The 24,678-nt window shown below is 39.5% G+C and overlaps 1 protein-coding gene and 1 pseudogene across 4 annotated transcripts in view; both read right to left on the bottom strand.

Moving 5' to 3' along the window:
- Window positions 1–24,678, bottom strand: part of PAK2 (p21 (RAC1) activated kinase 2) — a 138,064-nt gene that overhangs the window by 9,548 nt on the left and 103,838 nt on the right. For all 3 annotated transcript variants that reach the window (XM_080655738.1, XM_080655739.1, XM_080655737.1), the window contains 9 exons: window positions 23,008–23,039; window positions 21,952–22,059; window positions 20,461–20,593; window positions 18,769–18,832; window positions 16,305–16,353; window positions 15,496–15,608; window positions 13,337–13,454; window positions 9,520–9,619; window positions 3,878–4,074 (listed from right to left, as the gene is read on the bottom strand). In XM_080655738.1, coding sequence (XP_080511864.1) covers window positions 3,878–4,074; window positions 9,520–9,619; window positions 13,337–13,454; window positions 15,496–15,608; window positions 16,305–16,353; window positions 18,769–18,832; window positions 20,461–20,593; window positions 21,952–22,059; window positions 23,008–23,039 — 914 coding nt within the window. The remainder of the gene's footprint in view (window positions 1–3,877; window positions 4,075–9,519; window positions 9,620–13,336; window positions 13,455–15,495; window positions 15,609–16,304; window positions 16,354–18,768; window positions 18,833–20,460; window positions 20,594–21,951; window positions 22,060–23,007; window positions 23,040–24,678) is intronic.
- Window positions 13,924–14,480, bottom strand: LOC308241996 (large ribosomal subunit protein eL18-like; annotated as a pseudogene). Its single transcript has one exon. The product of its transcript is annotated as a large ribosomal subunit protein eL18-like (transcript).

The following is a 24,678-nucleotide window of genomic DNA, read 5'->3' as shown; positions in this document are numbered from 1 at the left end:
CCAATACCATTTTCTGTTATCTATTCATGCTTCTCTGTGAATTTACACTCCTGGAACAGAATGGGGCCAGTGCCCAGTGTCCTGATGGCACCCGCCCTCAGGCCCTAGGGCCCAGGCAGGCGTGGTGGTGGCACACAGGCTCACAGCACCCATTTGCAGGAGTGCAGGGCGTTGCAGCACAATTCCTCGGCCATCCCTGCCGGTGGGGCGGGCCAGTGTGATGATTCCATTTTATCTTCCTGGTTGAGGTTTAGTAGGTGTAACCCTTTCTTTCATTATTTTAATGTTTGTTTAAGGGTTTATATAGCATACACCTTTCAATGATCACAATCATCACATTATACCACTTCATGGAGTATAATCTTACAATTCTCCCCCTCAGCATTATGTTTGTCATTTTACTTATACATGTTCTTTTTTTACCCCCATCAGTATTATTTTTATTTAGTTTTATCTTTTAAAGATATTTATGTAAGAAAATCTTACACATTTACCAATTAAGTTACTATTTCTAGTGTTCTTCATTTCTTTGTATGAAGCTACATTACCATGTTCTTTCTGCTGAACTTCCTTTAATATTTCTTGTAGTGTAGATCTGCTGGTGATAAATTCTTTCAATGTTTGTACATTTTACAAAATCTTCATTTCGCCTTGGTTTTTCAAAGATATTTGTTGTAGAATTGTTTTTATTTTCTTTCAAAATTTCTATTACACCTGAAGTTGTCTCACTGCTCACTGATGCTATTTCATTTTTTTAAAAAAATTCATTTCTGTCCCTATGTTTCCCTTGGATAGTTTCTATTACTATGTCTATGATTATTAAATCTATCACTTCCCTACAATGTATAATCTGCCATTAATCCAATCTCAAACACTGTAGTTTGTATTTGTAAGTTTAATTTTTTAAAAAAATGTACCTCCAAGTCCAGGCTGGGTAACTCAGTAGAGCATTGTCCCAATTTGCCAAGGTTTGATCCCCAGTCAGAGCACATACAAGAATCAACCAATGAATGCATAAATAAGTGGACAACAAATTGCTCTCTCTAAAAATCAGTAAGTTTAAAAAGTACCTTCCACATGTCTCTACTTAACATCTGGAATGCAGTTATACACATTGTTTTAATGCCCTTGTGTGCCAATGCTTTTATCCGTATCAGTTCTGGGTCAGTTTGTCTCCTCATTATGGGTTACAATTTCCTGCTCTTTAGCCTGTCTGGTAAGCTTTGACTGTATATTTGGGTGCTGGAGATATCTGTACTCATAAATATTCCTGAGCTTTGTCCTGGTATACAGTTACTTGGGAACAGACCCCTTTGGGTCTTGTTTTAGAATAAGATTTGTCAGACTACAGCAGCATATAGTCTAGGGCAGTGATCGGCAAACTCATTAGTCAACAGAGCCAAATATCAACAGTATGACGATTGAAATTTCTTTTGAGAGCCAATTTTTTTAAACTTAAACTATATAGGTAGGTACACTGTTATTAACTTAATTAGGGTACTCCTAAGCTGGCCTTTGCTAAAAACCACAATCTGATTGAGGTACACTCAAGGGGCCAAAAAGCCGCATGTGGCTCACGAGCCGCGGTTTGCCAACCCCTGGTCTAGGGTAATTATTTCCTATCACTGAGGCAAGACTTTTGAGTCCTCTACTCAACATCCTGTGAAATATAAGGTTTATTATTACAAGGTTTACTATTGCTGACAGAAGCAGACACTATTCCAAGCCCTATGAGAGCACTGGGCACCATCCTCTCCAATCTTAGCAGGTGGCTATATCCCTGGCCCTGGGCAGAGTATTCATACAGGTGTGCCAATCTCTGCTGAATGCTCAATGGGGATTTTCCACAATTCTTGAACCTTGTCTCTGCAAAGGTTTCTCCCCTCCTTTCCTCAGTCCCTAGAAACCACTAATTTCTTATCTCTACAGAAATCTATAAAATGTATGCAGTCAATCCCCATTATGTCAATTCCACACATGAGAATTCACCTACTCACTAAAATTTATTTGAAACTCTAAAATCAATACTCTCAGTGCTTTTGTGGTCATTCATGAATATGTGCAGAGGTGAGAAGCACAGTGCTGAAGAGCTGTCTAGTGTTCCTAAGTGCAAGAAGGTTGTGATGTGCCTTGTGGACAATATACATCTTGGATAATCTTCATTCAGGCATGAGTTACAGTGCTGTTGGCTATGTTACTCAATCAACAATACATGTTAGAGTGTCTTTAAACAGAAACACACATAAAGGCAAGGTTGTATATCAATCAGTTGATCAGCTGTATATCAAAATGTTGTGACCAGGGCTTTAGGAACCTAACCCTGTATTTCCCCTAGAAGCAATGGTTTTCGCTTCATTATTCAGTGTTTGCAGCTTTGTAGAACCTAACCACCATGAATAAGAATCGAATGTAAATGGCATCTACACTAATAAAAGAGAAACATGTAAATTGACCATACCTCCACAACTCCCACCAGCCAATCAGGAAGGAATATGCAAATTAGCAGGACAAAGCTGCTGGTGACCCTGCCCGCCAGCCACTCCAGGTGCGGAGTGGCCAGGCGGGGCAGGACACCTGCTATGAGGGAGAGGGCAGGGGACAGAGGTAGCTACAGGAGTGGTGCTCAGGCCAGAGTGAAGCGAAGACTCCAGCCAGAGTGAAGCCTGCAGACTCCCGCCGGAGTCAGCGAAGCCTGGGAAGACTCAAGCCGGAGCAAAGGCAGAAGGCAGAGGCCAGAGCAAAGGCCTGGGTCCTGGGTGCTGGAGGAAAACTGGTGCCAGCAGCCAGGTAAAGGGAAGGCCTATTGCACGAATCTTCGTGCAAGGGGCCTCTAGTCATATAATATATGATCTTTGTGTTTGACTTCTTTCATTTAGCATAATGCTTTCAAGGTTCAATGTTTATGTATCTATATTTCATTCCTTTATTATGACTAAAATATATTCCATTATATGCATATACCACTTTATTTTATTCATTTATCAGGTTATAGACATTTGGGCTGTTTCTACCTTTTGGCTCATATGAATGCTGCTATCACCATTTGTGTACAAGTTTTTGAGTGGATGTAAGCTTTTAATTCTCTTGGGAATATACATAGCACTAGAATTGCTGGGTTATATGTTACTCAGTGTTAACTTTTAGAGGAACTGTGAAAGTTAACATTCAAAGTGCTACATGCACCATTTACCTTTCCACTAGCAAAGTATAAGGGTTCCAACTTCTCCACATTCTCACCAACACTTATTATTCTTCAACTTTTTTATTATAGTCATTCTTGTAGGTGTGAAGTGGTATGATATTGAGCTATATATGGTAATTTAAAAGTGGAAGTAGAAGAAAAGCAATAAAGAAAGGCAGGGAGGGAGGGAGGGAGGGAGACAGGAAGGAAGGAACCCCGAAACTCTCCACCCTCAGCTGCTGAATATTTGTTTAAAGTCTACTGACCTCATCTGTATCTCAGGGCCCTCACTCTTTTGTTTGAACACAGGCTTTAACATTGCCATCTACACAGCTTTCTCACAGATGTGATCTTGCTTTCCTCTTCTCTGTACCTAGGGGTACCAGAGGCCAAGATTCAAAGTTGATAACCTGAAGGGTATGTCTAGGGACTCCTAACTCTGTAGAAAGTGAGGAAATTCTTACTTATATACAAAATTAGAAAGCATTAAACTTACTAAAAATCTACAAACTCTTTACCTAACACATTCAATTCAACCCAGAAGCAAATGATTTTTTAGATGCAGAGTGAAGGAAACAACTAGGTTTTATCAACTTTGCATCCGAAATTCCTGGTCAGTGCCTGGAACAAGCAGGTACGACCTAAATGTTTTAAATAAAAGTATTTTTCTTAAAATAAGGCTGGTGTTTGTCTTACCCTCAAGGGATTTTCATTGAGGTATGGAGGCTCTCCTTCCACCATTTCAATAGCCATGATACCCAGAGACCATATGTCGACCTTAGGGCCATAAGCTTTCCGTGTAACCACCTCCGGTGCCATCCAGTATGGTGTGCCAACCATGGTACTTCGCTTGCTCTGCTCAGGGGTGATCTGGGCACAGAAACCAAAGTCAGCTATAAAACAAAACAAAACATGGAAAGTTAATGGTGTCCATGGATGGTTTTATCTAGATTCACTTTAGATGACATGAGAGAGGGAGAGCATTGATGTGAGAGCATAACATTGATTGGCTGCTTCCTGCATGTCCCCTACCAGGGACCGAACTTGCAACTCAGGAACATGTCCTTAACTGGGAATTGAACCGGCCAGGGCAGATAACTTAATTACATTTGACTATTCACCCACTTGTATTTTTAAATGTATTTTATTGATTTTTTACAGAAAGGAAGGGAGAGGGATAGAGAGAAACATCGATCAGCTGCCTCCTGCACACCTCCTACTGGGGATGTGCCCGCATCTAAGGTACATGCCCTTGACTGGAATAGAACCTGGGACCTTTCAGTCCACAGGCCGACGCTCTATCCACTGAGCCAAACCGGTGAGGGCACCCACTTGTCTTTTAAGACTGTATTAATAGCCGAAACCGGTTTGGCTCAGTGGATAGAGCGTCGGCCTGCGGACTCAAGGGTCCCGGGTTCGATTCCAGTCAAGGGCATGTACCTTGGTTGCGGGCACATCCCCAGTGGGGGGCGTGCAGGAGGCAGCTGATCGATGTTTCTCTCTCATCGATGTTTCTGACTCTCTATCCCTCTCCCTTCCTCTCTGTATAAAAATCAATAAAATATATTAAAAAAAAAAAAAAAAAGACTGTATTAATAAAGTCAACTATGATGGGTTTACAAATATTTTGATGATGTTACATACTCTCACTTTTTCACTTTAACTTCCCACAAGCAGAGGACAAATTATCAGGAGGTCTTTTATTCTAAACTAGAGGCCCGGTGCACAAAATTCATGCACGGGCGGGGGAGGAGGGGTGTCCCTCAGCCCAGCCTGCACCCTCTCCAATCTGGGACATCCCTTTCACAATCCAGGACTGCTGGCTCCCAACTGCTCGCCTGCCTGCCTTCCTCATTGCCCCTAACCGCTTCTGCCTGCCAGCCTGATCACCCCCTAACCACTCCCCTGCCAGCCTGATTGATGCCTAACTGCTCCCCTGCCAGCCTGTTTTCCCCCAACTGCCCTCCCCTGCAGGCCAGTCACCCCTAACTGCCCTCCCCTGCAGGCCTGCTCACCCCTAACTGCCCTCCCCTGCAGGCTTGATTGCCCCCAACTGCCCTCCCTTGCAGGCCTGGTCCCTCCCAACTGCCCTCCCCTGCTGGCCATCTTGTGTCCACATGGGTGCAGCCATCTTGTGTGTTGGAGTGATGTGTTGGAGTGATGGTCAATCTGCATATTACTCTTTTATTAGATAGGATAGAGGCCTGGTGCATGGGTAGGGGCCAGCTGGTTTGCCCTGAAGGGTGTCCTGGATCAGGGTGGGGGTTCCCTTTGGGCATGGGGTGGCCTGGGTGAGGGGCTTGTGGTGGTTTGCAGGCTGGCCATGCCCCCCAGCGACCCAAGTGGAGGCCCTGGGATCTGGGATTTATTTATCTTCTACAATTGAAACTTTGTAGCCTGGAGTGCAGCCAAGCCTTCTGCTTGCTCCATGGCGGCAGCCATTTCTGTTGGGATTTATGTATCTTCTATAATTGAAACTTTGTAGCCTTAAGCGGAGGCCTGGGCTGGCCAGGGTGTGCGGAAAGCTTGGCTTCCTCCATCGCCGGGGGCAACCCTAGCCTCCTGCTCTTTCCAGCTCCGTGGCTACCGCCATTTCTGTTTGGTTTTATGTATCTTCTATCATTGAAACTTTGTAGCCTTGAGTGGAGGCCTAGGCCGGCAAGGGCAGGGGGAAAGCTTGGCTTCCTCCATTGCCGGGGAAACCCAAGCCTCCCTCCTGCTCTCTGTGGCTGCAGCCATCTTGGTTGGGTTTATTTGCATATTCACTCCTGATTGGCTTGTGGGTGTGGTGGAGTGATGGTTAATTTGCATATCACTCTTTTATTAGATAGGATAATTAATTATAACCAGAGAAAAAGGGGGGATGGGGAGAGGTAGAAGAGAATAAAGGGGGGAATAAATGGTGATGGAAAGAGACTTGACTTGGGATGGTAACAAACAATACAATGTAGAGATGATGTATTATAGAATTGTACCCCTGTAACCTATATAATTTTATTAAGCAATGTCACTCCAATAAATTCAATGAAAAAGTTAATTCTACCCTAAAGATTTTAATAAAGTTGAAAAAAGTAAAGAAGAAAAAGTCACCAAACAGGCAAAAGTCAGGAAATGGTAACTACTTTTGATGAAAATAAACAGAAGCTATTAACTACACAGTTGATAGCAGAGTCTAGAAAAAGAGCATTTTAACTATAACTGTACCTACAATGTGCTCACCAGCAATACTCCAGCCTCCTTATCTATACTAATAAAAGGGTAATATGCTAATTAGACCAGGTAAACAGGACGTCTTCTGGACAAAGCCATGGTGGCGGGGCCGAGGCAGAGGCAGATAGGGGTGATCAGGCCAGCAGGGGAGAGCAGTTAGGGGGATCAGGCCGGCAGGGGAGAGCAGTTAGGGGGATCAGGCCGGCAGGGGAGAGCAGTTGGGGGATCAGGCCGGCAGGGGAGAGCAGTTAGGGGATCAGGCCAGCAGGGGAGAGCAGTTAGGGCAGTGGTCGGCAAACTCATTAGTCAACAGAGCCAAATATCAACAGTACAACGATTGAAATTTCTTTTGAGAGCCAAATTTTTTAAACTTAAACTTCTTTTAACGCCACTTCTTCAAAACAGACTCGCCCAGGCCATGGTATTTTGTGGAAGAGCCACACTCAAGGGGCCAAAGAGCCGCATGTGGCTCACGAGCCGCGGTTTGCCAACCACTGAGTTAGGGTGATCAGGCCAGCAGGGAGAAGCAGTTAGGGGGATCATGCAGGCAGGGGAGCAGTTAGGGGCATCAGGCAGGCAGGCAGAGGGGTTAAGGGCTATCAGGCAGGCAGGCAAGTGAATGGTTAGGAGCCAGCAGTTCGGATTGCTGCAGGATCAGGCCTAAACCAGTAGTCAGACATCCCCTGAGGGGTCCCAGATTGGAGAGGGTGCAGGCCGGGCTGAGGACCCCTCTCCCCATCGTGCATGAATTTTGTGCACTGGTCCTCTAGTCCATATATATAAAAGCCAAGCGATCATTACAGTGGAATGACTAGAACTGGTTGTTATTTTGCGCACTGACCACCAGGGGGCAGATGCTCAATGCAGGAGCTGCCCCCTGGTGGTCAATGCGCTCCCACAGGGGGAGCACTGCTCAGTCAGAAGTCGGGCTCATGGCTGGTGAGTGCAGCAGCGGTGGCAGGAGCCTCTCCCGCCTCCTAGGCAGCGCTAAGGAGCAGAAAGCCGAGTGGTAAGGAGCAGTGAGCAGGCAGGCGGTAAGGAGCGAGGGGTCCAGAACTGCGAGAGGGCATAGGCCGGGCTGAGGGACCGCGCCCCCCGCCCCCAGTGCACAAATTTTGTGCACTGGGCCTCTAGTTTTATAATAACTAAGGAACAGAATGCCTAGTTTAGTGCAAAGTCAGGATGAGAATCTAGAATTTTTTCCTCCCTCCCATTCTGTTCCATATGTAACTACTGTTAATGTTTATGTTTGCAATCTTTACTTTTTTCCTCCTCTAAAAAATTATTTCCAGAGCTTTTATATTTGTTTATTCTTTATTTAACTTTTAAAACACTGCTATAGTTGAATATAAATGTAAGCTTTAGACTTTTTTATGCATTTATATACATACAAATAATATCTATGAACCACTTGATTCATTCTAATTAAGATATTCTGTAAACTTTAAAAAAACTATTTTTAGAGATCTTCCCATATTAATACATTGAACTACCTCATTATTATATACAATACTAAAGAATATACAAAAACAAAACAAAAGAATATAAAAATTTCAAAACATTTAACCATTCCCGTACTGCTAGACATTTAACATATATTCGTTTTTCCTTACAATGCTGCAGAGAACATCTTGTAATTGTGCATATGTTTAGTAATTTTATAGGAGTGAACCCTGAAAGAACAATTGTTAGGTCAAATCATACTCTCTATAGCTAAAATGAGAGCTTATAAAAAAACAGATATTGTTCCCAGTACCTTATAACAATTAACATATCTAATCCTCATGATAACTCTTTTAGACAGGTACATTACTATTATTCTCATTTTACAAATAGGGAAACAGACACATATATTTTTAGATAACTTACCCAAGATTATTCATCTAGTAAGCAGAAGAGCTAGGATTAAATATTATCCGAAAGAGTCCAATTCAGTTTACATATGTATTCACTAAAAATGCATGAAACTGTCAATTTTTAACTTGCCCACTAAAATTAAGGTTAGTAATTTTATATTTTGACCATCTGATAGAACCTAGACCCATTTTCTTGTGGTTGAATAATTTTTGTAGGATGTATCTTAGGGAGATGTTGAAAAAGCAGCAAAACTCGAGCAGAACAGAAGAAAAAGTTTTTGGTTTCTTGATCCAAGAAATGCCTTGAGTTTTGCATAGTTGGAGAAACCTCAGTAAAAGTTCTTTTTTATTTAAAAAAAAAAAAAAAAAGTTCTTAAATCCTACAGAGGGCATGGTTAGAAGTGAGACATTATAACTAGCAGAGGAAAAAGAACCTATCATTTTCCCCCCCATGACTTTACCATACCATGCCTGATACAGAAGATATATATGAAAAGAGGGTTATAAGAGTTTTTTTCCCTTATCATTTCCAAGGTCAGGGTCACATAGGCCTTCGAATGATTAGGCCACATTGCCAAATCCAATGAAACCGTAATGGCCATAAGACCATAGTGGGCATCATAGCGACTGGTCCTTAGGGTCTTATGGCCATTACGGTTTCATGCTGAAAGTTGAACAGCATGACCTAGAAGATAGCAGAGCCTAGCCAATGTGGCTTAGGGGTTGAGCGTCAACCTATGAGCCCGGAGGTCACAGTTGGATCCCTGTCAGGCCACATGCCTGGGTTGAAGGCTGGATTACCAGTAGTGGGTGAGCAGGAGGCAGCCAATTAGTGATTCTCTCTCATCATTGATGTTCTATCTCTCGTTCCCTCTCTTCCTCTCTGAATTAAAAAAAAAAAAGATAGCAGAAACAAATTCAAGTTCATCTTTGGAAGATAGCACCAACATTATGACAGCCCTAGGTACTGTTCCTTAGTGTTTTAATCTCCAGAAGAATTCTTTGAGACAGATATTATTATTTTCCATATTATATAAATAAGAAAAACACAAAGAGATTAAGTAACTCACCTAAAATTATTCAGCAAGTATAGCAGCTCTGCTATTTAAACACAGGCTGTCCTGTTGAGAGTCCATATTTTTTACCACTATTCTCCCTCCCTCTCCATATATTAAGTCATACAATATTAATAGCATAAGAGGTTTTTACTTAAATAAAAGGCAAAAAATCATAATATAATAACAAATGTTTATTTGTTCATCTGTTACTCACTAAGTTTAACTGATCCTTCCATCCCCAAAAGCACATTGTCACTTTTGATGTCTCTGTGGATCACTTGATTAGCATGTAAAAACTCCAATGCCTGTAAACACTGAACAGAAGAATAAAAGCAATGAATAAAACAGTCTCTGAAAAGTCTAAGGGAGGTTTACATACAGTACTTATGGCCTGGGCATCGCTTCTAGTATCCAGCAGAAGACACTGCAATACTTATATTTATAAAGAAAAAACATCCTTTCATGTGCAAAGTTATAAAAATAAGACAATTAATTAGAACCTTATCTTCCACCCACTGGTCTTACCCAGAAATAATTATTAAATGATGTCTTATCTAGTCCTATCATTCTGTGTTCAATATTTTCATTTATAAAATGACTAGAGGCCCAGTGCACGAATTTGTGCACCGGTGGAGTTCAGCCGGATTGGGCTGGGCCTGTCGGGAGGAAGAGATGGTGTGAGGTTGGCCAGCCGACCCACCCCAATCAGGGACGAGCAACTGGGGGAAGGGACTGCGGGTGATTAGCCGGCGGGCCCTGCCCCCAATTGGGGGCCAGTGGCCTGGAGGAGGGGCCATGGGTGGTTGGCTGGCCTGTCCTGCCTCTGATCGGGGTGGGGGGGCCAATCTGGGGTGGGGCTGGGCGGGGAGAGGGGCTTCAGGAGGTTGGTCGGCCAGCCCCACCTCCTGTTGAGTGGGGGGTGCGATCAGGGGTGGGGCATCCAGGGGAAGGGGCTGCAGGATGTTGGCCACCCCACCCCCTATTGGGGTGGGGGGATGCAATCAAGGGTGGCTGGCCAGGGGGAGGGGCTTCGGGCCTATCGTGGTGGGGCAGGCTGATTGGGGGTGGGGCTGGCCAGGGAGAAGAGAGGGTCGTTGGCCAGTGGCCTGCTCATGATCGGGGTGGGAGAGTCCAATCAGGGGTGGGCCGGCATGGGGGAGGGGCTGCGAGATTGACCAGCCAGCCCCACCCCCTGATCAGACTGGTTCGCTGGTCACAGTGGGCATCATAGCGACTGGTCCTTAGGGTCTTACGGCCATTACGGTTGCTGGCTTTTTATATTGTAGATAGGTGAGTCTATATAATTTCTAGGCCTTTTCAGGTTTGTGCTTAAAGGTATACAGCACCTGCAAACATGCACAAGGCTCTTTAGAAATCACTTCAATAGTAAAGGATAAAATTGTGATTCCCACATGAATCTCAGATACTCAAGTCTAATCAATGTGCCATGAAAATTGGGTAAGATTATGGCTGGTATGGTTCCATTTAGCTGTTCATCAATGCGATGTAAGATGTTTTCTTCATTTCTTCTATGGTGAATTTTACATAAAGCTAATATCCACAACCTAGACACCAATGATAAAGGAGTAACTTTCTTCTTCTGCTAATGTTTCAGAAAGCAGAATGAGTCCAAAGCAAGGAAAAATTTCTCCCTGCTTCCTTAAATACAAGAATGAGATTAGAGTCCAGTCAATGTGGCCCAGTAGGTTGAGCATCAGGAGGTCACCTGTTCAATTCCCTGTCAGGGCATATGCCCAGATTACAGGCTCAATCCCCAGTAGAGGGTGTGCAGGAGGCAGCCGATAAATGATTCTCTCTCTGATGCTTCTATCTTTCCCTCCCTCTCTCTTCCTCTCTGAAATCAATAAAAATATATTTTAAAATAAATAAATTAATTAATTAATTAAATTGATTTTTAGGGAGAGAGAGAGAAACATAGATGTAAGAGAGAGAGAGAGACATCCATCAGTTGCCTCCCACTGGTGCCCCGACCAGGGATCAAACCCATAACCTAGGAATGTGCCCTGACCAGAAATTGAACCCACAACTTTTCAGTGTATGGGACGACACTCTACACCAGTCAGGGCGAAAATCTTGTACTATTCATTCAAGGAAAAAATAGATAAACTATGTGTATTATTACACTACTTTTACCAAGTATTTAAGCAGATTCCTGAAAAGAACAAATTCCCAGAAAAATACTTGTACAAATAGGAATAAACTTGTCACAATTAAAGGAACTCCTAAAATAATTTTTATAGTATATCAATTATGAAAAACTATTAGAAAAACAAATTAAGTATAAATTCTTGTTAAGTTTTTGTCAACTTTTAAATAACCAACATTTTTTGGTTAAGAGATATGCTGTTAAACTATCATATTCATTAAAAAATTCTTCCTTCCTTCCTCACTAAAACAACCAAAGAAGCTACCCCCCTTTACAGGGAGAACAATTAAAAATTTCAAAGAAGCCCTAGCTGGTGTGGTTCAATTGTTTGGAGTGTGGGTTTAATTCCTGGTCAGGGCACATACCTAGGTTGTGGGTGTGATCCCCAGTTGGGGTGTACATAGGTTGGGATACACATACATCAGGCAGCCTATCAATGTTTCTCTGGCACATCTATGTTTCTCTCTCTCTCTTTCTTTCTCTCTCTCTCGCTCTCTGTCTCTCTCTCCCTCCCTTCCCCTCTCTATAAATAATCAATAAAATGTATCCTTGGGTGAGCATTAAAAAACCCTTAAAAACACAGGTCTTAAGAACTTTTACAATTTTGTCCACTGAAATAATGATTCCTATGATATTCCAAAGTAGTATCAGTTTCAGTGACAATAAGCAAATCATTAACCTAAGTCTCATCTGTAGGAAAAGTTAGCTGGAAGAAGGAAGGCTCCTGTTTTGACTCAACTTAGGCAATTTGGCAGAACTTATGATTTAAAATCAGACAGTATATCTAGTAATCTATAATAATAAAAGTGTAATATGCTAATTAGACCGGACAAAGCTGGGGCTGCGAGGGAAGCCCGGGTCCCGGCTGCCTGCCGGTGGCAGGAGGAAAGCCGGTGGCAGGAGGAAAGCCGGTGCTGGCAGCAGGGGGAAGGAAGGCCTACTCTTGCATGAATATTCGTGCATTAGGCCTCTAGTTCATTAACAAATATCAAGAAACAATTAGTTTCGCCAAAACCGGTTTGGCTCAGTGGATAGAGCGTCGGCCTGCGGACTGAAAGGTCCCGGGTTTGATTCCGGTCAAGGGCATGTACCTTGGTTGCGGGCACATCCCCAGTGGGAGGTGTACAGGAGGCAGCTGATCAATGTTTCTAGCTTTCTATCCCTCTCCCTTCCTCTCTGTAAAATGTCAATAAAATATATATATATATATATATATATATAAAAGAAACAATTAGTTTCTTTACTTTCAGTAAGATTAATAAAGCCAGAAGCAGATGTATTAACACTTAAGGTGAACATATGTCCTGCTTTTCCCGAAGGAGGGTTTGTTTCCTCTGTTGAGTGGTGTATTTTTTTTTTAATTGATTTTTATAAAGAGAAAGAGAGAAACATTGATTTGAGAGAGAACTATCAACAGGCCATCTCCCATATGTACCTGGACTGGGGATCAAACCCAAAACATGGGTATGTGCCCTGACCAGGAATGGAACCTGCCACAATATAGTGCATGGGATGCTCCAACCAACTGAGCCACACTTGGCCAGGGTGAGTGGTGTATTTTTAATGGCTTCCCCTTTCACTCTCAAAAGCATCCTGTTTGGATGATGAATTATAATGATGACCCCACTGAAATTCACCTGTGAGTTTTGCTCTTCAAAGGTCCATGCTTCATTGCAGAATTATGTTACACATGAAGGAAAGGGCTGACACTCTCAAGTAGGATAAAATGGTATGGACAAAACATGCAGAGAATGTGTACAGAGAAAGGATTACATGCAAAACTTTCCCTTTTTTCATCTCCTGCTAACCGCACATCACCATAACGGTGATATGGCATAACCTATCGAAATGGGAGCAAACTCACCTCTCTGCACACAGCAGCAATCTGTGCCTCATCCATGCAGGTTTCTGTTACAACATCAGTAAGTGATCCCCCAGCAAGGTACTCCATCACTACAAACAATTCGTCTCCCACCAGGTAACTAAAAAAACACACACACAAAATACACTCACATTTTTATATTTTCTAAACACATCTACTCTTGAATGTTGAAGAATTCAAAGTTTAGGCATCTTCATAACAAAACCAGAAAGCTGATAGCTTTGAGAGCTAGGAAGATAACTGGAAAGCTGCTATGCAACAGCACAGAAAAATAACTGAGGGTCATTATGATTTTCCTGAATCATATTAAAGTTTGACCACAATTGTAACTTGAGTGCATAGGTAGACTTATTCATCCTGTTTGACCGATGAACAGACAGGAGAGGTTAAGTAACTCATTTAAGGTAATATAGCTAGTGACAAAACCAGAAACAGAAGCCATGTATGAAGTGATTGCAAAGCTTATGGCTTTTCTTCCCCGCGCCCCCCCCCCCCCCCCCCCAGCATCCCAAAATCTTTTTAATAACTAGGTAGGATCTGGGTTAGTTTTTGTAGCTGGGGCTGGACCATCAGCCTCTTGCGTGCTCAAACTTCCGGCCCTTGGATGGTACATAGGGTTTGGTGTGACTGTGGGAGGTTCGGGGGCCTGGCCAAATTCCTGTACATGCCTCAGTCCTTGAGAGTACCAGAAAGCAACATGGAGCCACAGCCCTTGGGGGAGCCCAGGGCCAACTGCTTGAAGGTTTGGATCTAGCCCCTAGCCTTGAGGATGTGGCTCGGGGACGGCTGTTCACACGAAGTGCATACAACCTTCAGGTTGGGCACCTCCTGGACATCTATGTCATCAGTTATAGTCCCTATAACCACAACAAAAAAATAATAATAACCACAGTGGTTTTGTCCTCTGGCCGGGAAGCTTCCTCTTCTGGATCATTCGGGAAAGGGACCCAGGTAGCCAGTTGGTGGACTCATGAACAACTCTTCAGCACCATTTGGTTGAAGGTGGAGTTAGTTTGTCTGGCCAGAAACCTGTACGGCTTGATCAACAGGCTTGGGTAGATGTTCTGGCTCTTGGGCTCCTTACACCAAACCTTTGGTTTTTGTTATGGCAGATGTCAACTCCCATGAGGGCACCTTCTGCTCCACCAGGTCCGGAAAGCTTTTATGGCTTTTCTTAACCACCATTATACACCAACTTAAAATACTATGTTTAAATGTATCTGGTAAGTTTATTTCTATGAACATGTTCTTCATTACTAGGGCTAAAGTCTAAAAAATGAGTTATCATTGCTCCATTCAAAATAATTTTAAATGTGGAAATAAGAAAATCACCTATAATCCCCTATTTCCAATATAATCTCTACTATAATTTCCATTACTTTTCTATTACTCTTCTTACATTCACATATATGTAACTGCTTTTAAAAAACACACAATAGCTGTGCCCTGACTGGCTATGCTCAATGGTTAGAGCGACAGCCTACTCGTGGGTTCGGTTCTCAGTCAAGGGCACGTACCTGGGTTGCAGGTTCAATCCCTGGCCCTGGTTGGGGCATGTGTGGGAGGCAACCAATAGATGTGTCTCTCTCACATCAATGTTTCTCTCTCTTTTTCTCCCTTTCCCTCCCTCCCCTCCATCCCTTCCCCTCCCTTCCACTTTCTCTAAAAAGCAATGGAAAAAATATTCTCAGGTGAGGATTAACAACAAAAAAATAATAATAAAATAAAAAATGCACAATATTTTTAAGATATGTTTTTTAAACATCAATTCCTAAATTAAATGAGGTTTTGATAGACATACTATTTGCTCATGAAAGCATTTGAAATAAAAATTCAACTATGTGGCCTGTCACCTCTGTTGGTCAACATATGAATCACCTTCAATTAATGTTTCTGCTTCTGAAGATTTGTAATTAATTTTAGCACCAGCAGCAATGTCTTTCATTTAACTGTCTTCTCTCATTTGCCAAGTGGTATCTATGTTAAATTGCAAATGTGCTATTTTTACCTTCTCTTCCTTCAAGCTTACTTTTCAGCATTGGCATTCTACTGTGGTCTAACTAAAGTGACTAACCCCCAAAACCATGAGACTTAAAATTTCCACGTTTTTGTCGCAATGCTTAAGAAATATTTATATTTACCTGTCCAAGAAGTTAACTATGTTGGGATTCTTTAATTCTTTCATCACCAGAATCTCATTAATGATCAATTCCTTCTTTGGCTGTTTCTGTAAATTAATCTGTTTGATAGCAACCTATAATGGCAATAAAGTTTTTAAAAAATTAGAAAAGTGTCCTAATTCTCTTAAAAAATTACAAATACCAATCAGTTAATAATTCAATTTATTGTATACTAGTATATTATATAATGAAATTATAATAACCTAGTTATTATAATTATCCTATATAATAAAAGGCTAATATGCAAATTGTCCCCATGGGCGGGAGTTCAACCTACCAGGAGTTAGACATGCGCTGACCACCAGGGGGCAGCATGGAACATGGCAGGTGGTTGCGAAGGGAGGCCCCGGCCGGCAGCTGGCAGCCACTAGGGACACTTCTCATGCATGAATTTCATGCACTGGGCCTCTAGTAATTTATAATTAGGTAGTACTTTCATTTCCACACTACCTATGCACAAAGCTTTGTAATACATAGAGCCCAGATATTTTTAGATTTCTCTTAAAGCTGATTAACTAACCCAAGGTCAGCTCATTCCAAGCTGGGAAAATAATTTTTTAAATATTTGTTTATTTATGAAACAATGCATTAATCCCCCCTTACTAAAGTGCTATAAAATTACATAGAAAATAAAATAAAATAATGTGGAATAATTCTTTCAACATATCCAACTGAAAAAGAGATTTTTATTGGTTATTCACAGGTTCATCCAGTTTCCTCCTGTACTAAAACCTAATGGTTAACACCCAGAACAATGAAAAAGTAGCTACCTCTTGTCCCAATGCCACATCAGTAGCAGTGAAAACTGTACCAGAAGCCCTAGGAGGAAAAACACACAACCAGATTCAAGGTTTCTAAATCACTAGCATTTATAACATCCAAAGACTTTATACTTAGAACTGAAAAAGGATTAAACATTTAAGACTTAACATCTTTAACAAGAGTAAAAATAAAATAAAAATAAAGTAAAACAAAAAGGGGGAAAAATAAGAAAAAGAGTGGCAATCCCTGTGGCCAAAATTTAGGTTAGAAATTTGTCACAAATTTCATATCTACAAAAATGAAGAAAAAAGATAAAGAAAAAAAAATAAAAAGCAAAACGTACCCATGGATCCACTTCCCCAATTAAAAAACAAAGAACTAGCCCGCCTGCTTGGCTCAGTGTCTGAGCATCGACCTATGAACCAGGAGGTCAGGGTTCGATTCTGGGTAAGGGTATATGCCCAGGTTGTGAGCTCGACCCTCAGTAGGAGTTGTGCAGGAGGCAGCCAATCAATGATTCTCTCTCATCACTGATGTTTCTATCTCTCTTTCTTCCCCCCACTCCCTCCCTGAAATTAATAAAAATATATTTAAACAACAACAAAGAACTACAAATAAATCTAAAGGTTTTTGTGTGCCCTTCCAAAGGCATCCTCTTTCCTCCCAAAAGTAATCTGCATTTGTGTTCATTTTGTATTTGATGTATGTCAGTTCCAATGCATTTCTCTATACTTTATCTACAAAGATCATAGATATGTATCTCTACAGAATATATGTAGTTTTTTAAAATTAAAATTGATTTTAGAGAGGAAGGAAAAGGGGGGGGATGGAGAGAGAGAGAAAAAAGAGAAACATTAATGTGAGAGAGAAACATCAATCAGCTGCCTCCAGCATGCACCCCAAATGTAGATTGAACCTGAAACCTGGGCATGTGCCCTGACTAGGAATCGAACCAGCAACCCTTCAGTGCATAGGACAATGCTCAACCAAGCTACATGAGCCAAGGTTAACATAATTTTAAAACTTCATAAAAATGATTTAACTTTATGTATTTTTTTCTGCAATTTTCTCTTATAATTCAACATTGAACTTGTGATGGTCATCGAAATAGATTTTATTCTTTCTTGTTCTTTTTCCCCCCTTTGCTTTTTGTTAGATATCATTCTTGTTCACTCATAATTGTTATTATTACATATACTAGTGGCCCAATGCACGAATGAAGATTCGTGCAGGAATGGGCCTTCGTCCTTCGTTCCCCTGGCTGCCTGCACCGCCTTTGCTCTGGCCGAAGCCGCCTTTCCATTCCTGCCTGGAGCCGCCTTTCTGCCTTCCCACGCTGCCCAGAGGCCTGGAGCGGCTGCAGTGGTACAAAAACGCCTGTGTCCCGCCCCGTCCCCAGCCACTCAGCGCCTGCGTATGCAAGTTAACCCACCATCTTTGTTGGGTTAATTTGCATACTCACTCCTGATTGGCTGGTGTCATGAAGGTACAGTCAATTAGCATGTTACTCTATTAGGTAGACAAGGTGGGGCAAAAGTAGGTTTACAGTTGTGAATACGCGAAACACAGTTCATTCTTGTATTATTATTTATTATTGTTTTTTCCATACAAACAACTATAAACCTGCGTTTGCTCCAACCTGTATCATTCCATATACTAGTATTACAATTTATCCATTATCATGCTTAAAAGGTGATTCTTAATTTTTGTTATTAAAACCACTGCTGCAATTAAATTTAGTTTTTAAAAAGAAATTCATAAAGAAACTTTCAAAAATAACATAAGCTCTCTTTCTAAATTCACAGAACATTTTCCAGAGATTAATAACATTAAAAATTCCAGATGTTCATCTGTTCCCAAGCAAGAGGAAAAGTATTTAGTTAATATAGTTTAAAAATACAAATTACTGCACAAAATCAAATAATCAGTAGATTCAAAGATAGTCAATAGATATAATTAAAATGTATGTTTTTATTGCCTATAATATTATAGTAAATGTTCCTACAGTCTTTTAAATATATTTGATGGACAATTTTTCCACCCATCTAATCTCTTATTACCAATGGGAAATATACCATTTAAGAAGAAACAATGTATACTTGTGCCCTAGCCAGGTAGCTCACTTGGTTAGAGCATCATTCTGATACGCCAAGGTTGAAGGTTCGATCTGGGTAGAGTACATACAAGAATCAACCAATAAATGCATAAATAAGTGGAACAACAAATTGATGTTTGTTTCTTTTTCCCTCTTCCCTCTCTCTAAAATCAATAAAAAACAAAACAAAACAATGTACAGTTGTTGCTAAATGATACAGTTTTTTCATAGCATCTAAAAAGAAATACATATTTACACAAATCTAAGGACATCACTCAGAGAATATTATAAGTGCTCAATGTCAGCAAGCAAAAGAAATATCATGCTGTACATCTAGTAAGTATTGAATATAGTGATAATCAGTCACAAATACTTACCCCTGCCCAATTTTTTCATATCTTGTATATTTTTTCTTAGGGTCACCTATGCTCACAATAGTTCCTATTTTAAATAAAAACAACAAAAAATTATAAGCTCAGTCAAGCATTTTTAGATTGTAAATTAATTCTGATATCATTATTCCTTTTCATAAACTCCACTGATTTTAGAATAGTGGTTTTCAAACATTACATTAAATCTCAAAATACTGTGTTTCAACTACAAACACTAAAAAAAATTTAAATATACAAGTAATATCCAAATGAATAACCCTAATTGGCTTTTCTGACTATACAAATATATCTTTAATCTTACAATGTATTTAGAAAACTACTTATCAGTATAAAAACTACTCTAATATGAGCTAAGCACACATCTGTTTTAGGAAAGGTCACAAAGTTACAACTAAGAAAAAGGTTTTAGAACTAGGCTGTTGGACATAAAACTATAACTTATATTCTTATTACCAGTAAGTGAAAACATGAGAAAACCACATTAAATTTCACTTGCTCGTCCTAGCTGGTTTGGCTCAGTGGATAGAGTATGGGCTTGAGAACTGAAGAGTCTCAAGTTTGATTCTGGTAAAGGGCACATGCCTGAGTTGCAGGCTCAATCCCCAGTAGGGGATGTGCAGGAGGCAGCCGATCAATGATTCTCTTTCATCATTGATGTTTCTATCTCTCTCCCCCCCTCTTCCTCTCTGAAATCAATAAAAACATATTTAAATTTTTATTCACTTGCTCAAGGTGAAAGGAGACAGGAATATAGCAAGGACACTCACATATAACCCACAAGTCTACAGCCACTATAATTATAGTATTTTTCCTTAATCCCTCCATGTAGGTTTCATTATAACTATAGTTGCTGTAGACTTGCAAATCAGACATTATCATTACCCTCTCCCTGGCACTATGTAAATTATTTCCAATGCTTGATCCAGGCCAATGAGAGTTGCTGGATAAAAAAAAAAAAAATCCATTTTATGTTTACAAATATATCCATACAGGAAGGCCACTCTGTTCAGTTCTTATGGTCATTTTATATTCTCATACTGAGAAGCTTTAGGTATGTATAAATATATACAAACTTCCTTTGATTAAAGTTTCCAACTGTGAATCTTAGATTTGGCCCTTTGGGAAAAAGTGTTGCTCTCAAAGGTACTAAACTATTAGAGAGAAGTTGCTCACTAGTCAACACATAATAATAAATAAGCAAAGAAGAATATTTTGGGGGCTTTTTCAGATTTTAATTGAAGTTGTTCCTGGAAGTCAACAATTTATTCTTTATGTCTTAAGCTAAAATATAGGGTATAAATTAAAGTTGATCTGGGCCAGCCCTCGCTGGTTTGGCTCAGTGGATAGAACGTCAGCCTGCAGACTTGAAAGGTCCTAGGTTCAATTCCGGTCAAGGGCACATACCTCAGTTGCAGATTCCCCATCCTGGTAGGGGTATGTGGGAGGCAACCAATCGATGTGTCTCTCTCACATTGCTGTTTCTTTCTGTTTTCTCCCTCTCCCTTCCACTCTTTCTAAAAATCAGTGGGAAAATATCCTCAGGTGAAAAAACAAATAAAATAAACAGCTATTTGGAGCGTTTAAAAATAAATACATACATATATACATATCCATCTAGGCCAAATGTTTCAAGAGCTGTCAACAATTTCAGAATAATGTAAAATGTAGGAAACTTACTTAATTTCTCCATAATTTCTTCATCTGTCATTTTGGTCTTCTTTTTCTGTTTGTCAGAAGACTTGGCACCACCATCAACATTAGAATCACCAACTGGTGCAGGAATAGGGTCAATTACAGACCGTGTATAAATCTGCAAAGAGATAGTTAATTACTGAGACTTGAGGGAAAATGTTTTTATGTATTTTTACTGGCACACTATTCACTTTTTTTATTTTAACCAAAACTACGTTGTCTCCAGTGTTCTAAAGAATGAGAGTAATATTTTCAGATCTGTCTTTAAAAAAGACCTGTAGAAAAAAAAGACGACTTGTAACTAAGAATAAATGTGAAACATTTTTATTTCGTACATCATATCTTTCTTTTAAATTTTTCTAGCAAAAGAGCAGATCCTTGAATGAAATTTAAATGCAACCAGATCTAAAATGATATGCTAGAGCCCTAGGCAGTTTGGCTCAGTGAATAGAGCATTGGCCAGTGTACTGAAGGGTCCTGGGTTCGATTCTGGTCAAGGGCATGTACCTAGATTGCAGCTCAATCCCCAGCCCTGGTTGGGGAATGTGTGGGAGGCAAAAAGTTTAAAATCATGAAATACCACAAAAGAGAAATAAAGAACAAAATAATAGAAACCTTGATGTTAAAATAACTATTAGTATCCCCCCAAATTTTTGCACAAATATGATTTCTACCCTTTCATTTCCAACAGCTAGTTCTAGGATATAAAGGAAATAGAGCCCTCAACATTAGATCAGGATGCACTGGCAGTCCTCAGAGCTTTACCTGCCAAGTGTATCATCACTCCCTGATGCCGCTGGCACAGCACCTTCCCCTACTTTACTTGTATTAGTACAGGGACAGGGACAGGACTCTTTTTATCTCTAAGGTCATTATTGTTAAAGTTCTCTATATATGGTTAGGAATTCACTTTTAGAAGCCCCTTGAATGACACTAAGGCTTTGAGAGGATTGTAAAATGGGAGATAAAATATGTAATTTTATTAACCAATGTCACACCAATAAATTCAATAAAAGAGAAAAAATAAGTATTTGTATTTTAACTTTAAAGAATTCATTTGATTTTAATTTTTTAAAAAGCTAGTTTTTTGCCCTAGCCAATTTGGCTCAGTGGATAGAGCGTCGGCCTATGGACTGAAGGGTCCCAGGTTCGATTCCGATCAAGGGCACATGTCTGGGTTGTGAGCTCGATCCCCAGTAGGGGGCGTGTAGGAGGCAGCCAATCAATGATTCTCTCTCATCAATGATGTTTCTATCTCTCTCCCTCTGAAATCAATAAAAATAATTTTTTTTTTTTTAAAAAAGCTAGTTTTTGATGAGTGGTCCTTAGGTAAAGATCTCCTAGTCAAATTTCCCCACACTAAAATATTTTAAGCATGAGGGCTTTTAAAAATTGATCAATGAAAGTCAAATACAGACTGCTTTTTAAAACACACATGCACACATACACAGCCCAATTAACTAATAAGACACTTACTGATTTTGTATGATCAGGTCGTGGAGCAATCACAGGAGGGGCAGCCTCTTCATCATCATCATCTTCCTCTGTTACTACTGCTGATGTTTCTGATCCCTTGGTATTCAACTGTATTTATCAACGAGCAAAGGTAAGGAAGACATGTCAAATATAACAATATGTTAAAATGTGAATCTCTTTTAACATACTTTTTAAAATATTTATTTTAATAGCTCATTTCAAAACAGTAAATCCTCCCTTACTCTAATTTAATCACTTAAAACACGGAAGCTATTCTGTAAGTAAAGTAAGTTTATGAAATAAATATATGTGATAAATATAAAGTATTCTTAAAAGAGAATGTATACCTTTTATATAGAGAATTTTATACCTTTTAACAAATCCTTTAGTAAACAATCACTTTATTTGTTAAGACCAAAAACAAGAATCCCCTAGGTATTGTGTAAGTCAGACTCATTTTCAGTCATTTTAAACAGCTACATTCACCAGAAAAAAATGATGGCTAATGAAGCAAAAGAGGTTATACAGAGGTTATTATGTGCCAGGTGTGTGCTAGATAGGTACTTTACATGTTACCCCGGTTAATCTTCATATTAACCCCAGGAGACTTCCCTCTAATTGAGGAATTGAAAATAAAACAGTGACTCTGCAGGAGGTAACTGTGCTTGCACGATAACTTAAAGTTTCAGTCAACTCTGAAGACTGACAGGCTTCTCTGTTGTTCAGTATGTTCCCACAGGCTATATTCAGTAGAATGCTGCCAGAGGAAAAAGCTGGCAGTTCTTTGTATTCATGTTTATGTTCCGAAACATTACCAAAAGTAGCTAAACTGCTCTGAATCATAATAAGTTTTAGCAGTTTGAGTATCATATCAAGGATATTCTATTGGTTTAACATGGCTTCCTCAACTAATTAAGTGGCTAGCTAAAACATATATTAAGTAGTTATTTATTTCTGATGGCTGTAATTTATTTTAGAAAGCAAAATAAAAACTGAAATTTGTTTTGGGAAACTTAAATTAGAACAAGAGCTATAAGAAATAACATATTAACTCACTGCTGGTGTTCCAGAAGCGAAGCCATCTTTCTCTGAATATGAAACAGAAAATAATGCTAAGTTAACATTTCAAAAAATAAAATGTGTAAAAAATAAAAGATAATAGAAAGCAGAGCAAGTAAAATGTTTAGACTGATTTTAAATTGAGTTAAGTCTTGAGAAAACTGACAATATCTGTATTCAAACAAGAATTTATGTAAGATTCAGTTGACAAATCTCTAATCTTAATGTAAATTTACTAAAATCATTGAATTGTATCCTTTAAGTGGGTGAATTTTATAGCATGTAAATTATACCTTAATAAAGTTATTAAAAATTTATTTGAAACTATACCTGTCAATCTGTATTTATTAAACAAAACAGAAGTTTAATCATAATGATACTTTCTCCAGAAAATTGCCTATTGAGGAACTTAAAGCAACCAACCATGCAGACAAAATGTGCAAAGGACAATGCTTGATATAACTTGTGATCAGTATAAAAGCAAATCCCTGAAGGCAAAACCAATTCATAAAGATTAAATATTAAAATACTCTTTCTGGCCCTAGCCGGTTTGGCTCAATGGATAAGAGCGTTGGCCTGCGGACTGAAGGATCCCGGGTTTGATTCCAGTCAAGAACACATGCCCGGATTGTGTGCTTGATCCCCAGCAGGGGGTGTGCAGGAGGCAGCCAATCAATGATTCTCTCTCATCACTGATATTTCTATCTTTCTATCCCTCTCCATTCCTCTCTGAAATCAATAAAAATATATTTAAAAAAAAATAAAATATTCATTCTGCAATTTAGAAGAGTAAGTTTTGTTTTGGTTTACTTTTTAAGATGCATATATAATACCTATGAAATACCTAATTTTCTGGTCAAACATGATTTTTAAAAAGATTACTAGTTTACAAAGACTTACTAGTTGACAGAAAAGTTCAGGGACAAGTCCAACCTTTTGCTAAGGATGTACTAGACTAAGTAAAAAAAATTAAAATCATTTGCCAAGTGGTCTCTATTTCTGCAATGATGCAATCAAATTAAGTACAAGTAATACTACATGATTTTAGCTCAATCACATTGTTTGCAAAAACTACACATATGACTTCAGAGGACAGAGAAACACATTAAATGACACCTTGGGATGTAATTAGTAAAATCCATATTAGGGAAACAAGACAAATGATCTTGTTTGTTTAACAAATAAATTACAAGGAAAAGAGTCCATGGGAATCAGAATGAGGGAGGGGAAGCCTAAATATCAAAAAAGAATCAAGAGATATAGCAATCAACTACAATGTATGAACTTGATTCCGATTCTGATTCAAACAAATAAACTATTTATTTAAATCCACTATTATTCTAGTTCTTGCCTGATGATATTTCAATTTTGAGGAGTAACTTCTTATAGTCTAATGCTTATTTTTGTATATTTGATGTTTCAATTTTTGAGTGGACTTGAACATTTTTTACCTCAAAGTCTGTGCATTTATATAGTAAAACAACCCTTCTCCTGTCCCACTAACAATAAATATATTTCTAGTATGAACTATAAATCAGCATTTTTCCCTTCTATTGCTGGAAGTCATTCAAAAGAAGAGAAAAAACAAACAAAAGGCCAAAATATCCACTTTTGTCAAAGCTAAGAGATTATGTGTAAGAGCTGCTCCATTAAGTTTATAAAAGCTAG

The sequence above is a fragment of the Plecotus auritus genome (assembly GCF_963455305.1).
Source record: "Plecotus auritus genome assembly, chromosome: 2".
Classification (NCBI taxonomy): Eukaryota; Metazoa; Chordata; class Mammalia; order Chiroptera; family Vespertilionidae; genus Plecotus; species Plecotus auritus.
Note: the sequence above shows the minus strand (reverse complement) of the source record. Positions and strands in the feature narration are given on the sequence as shown.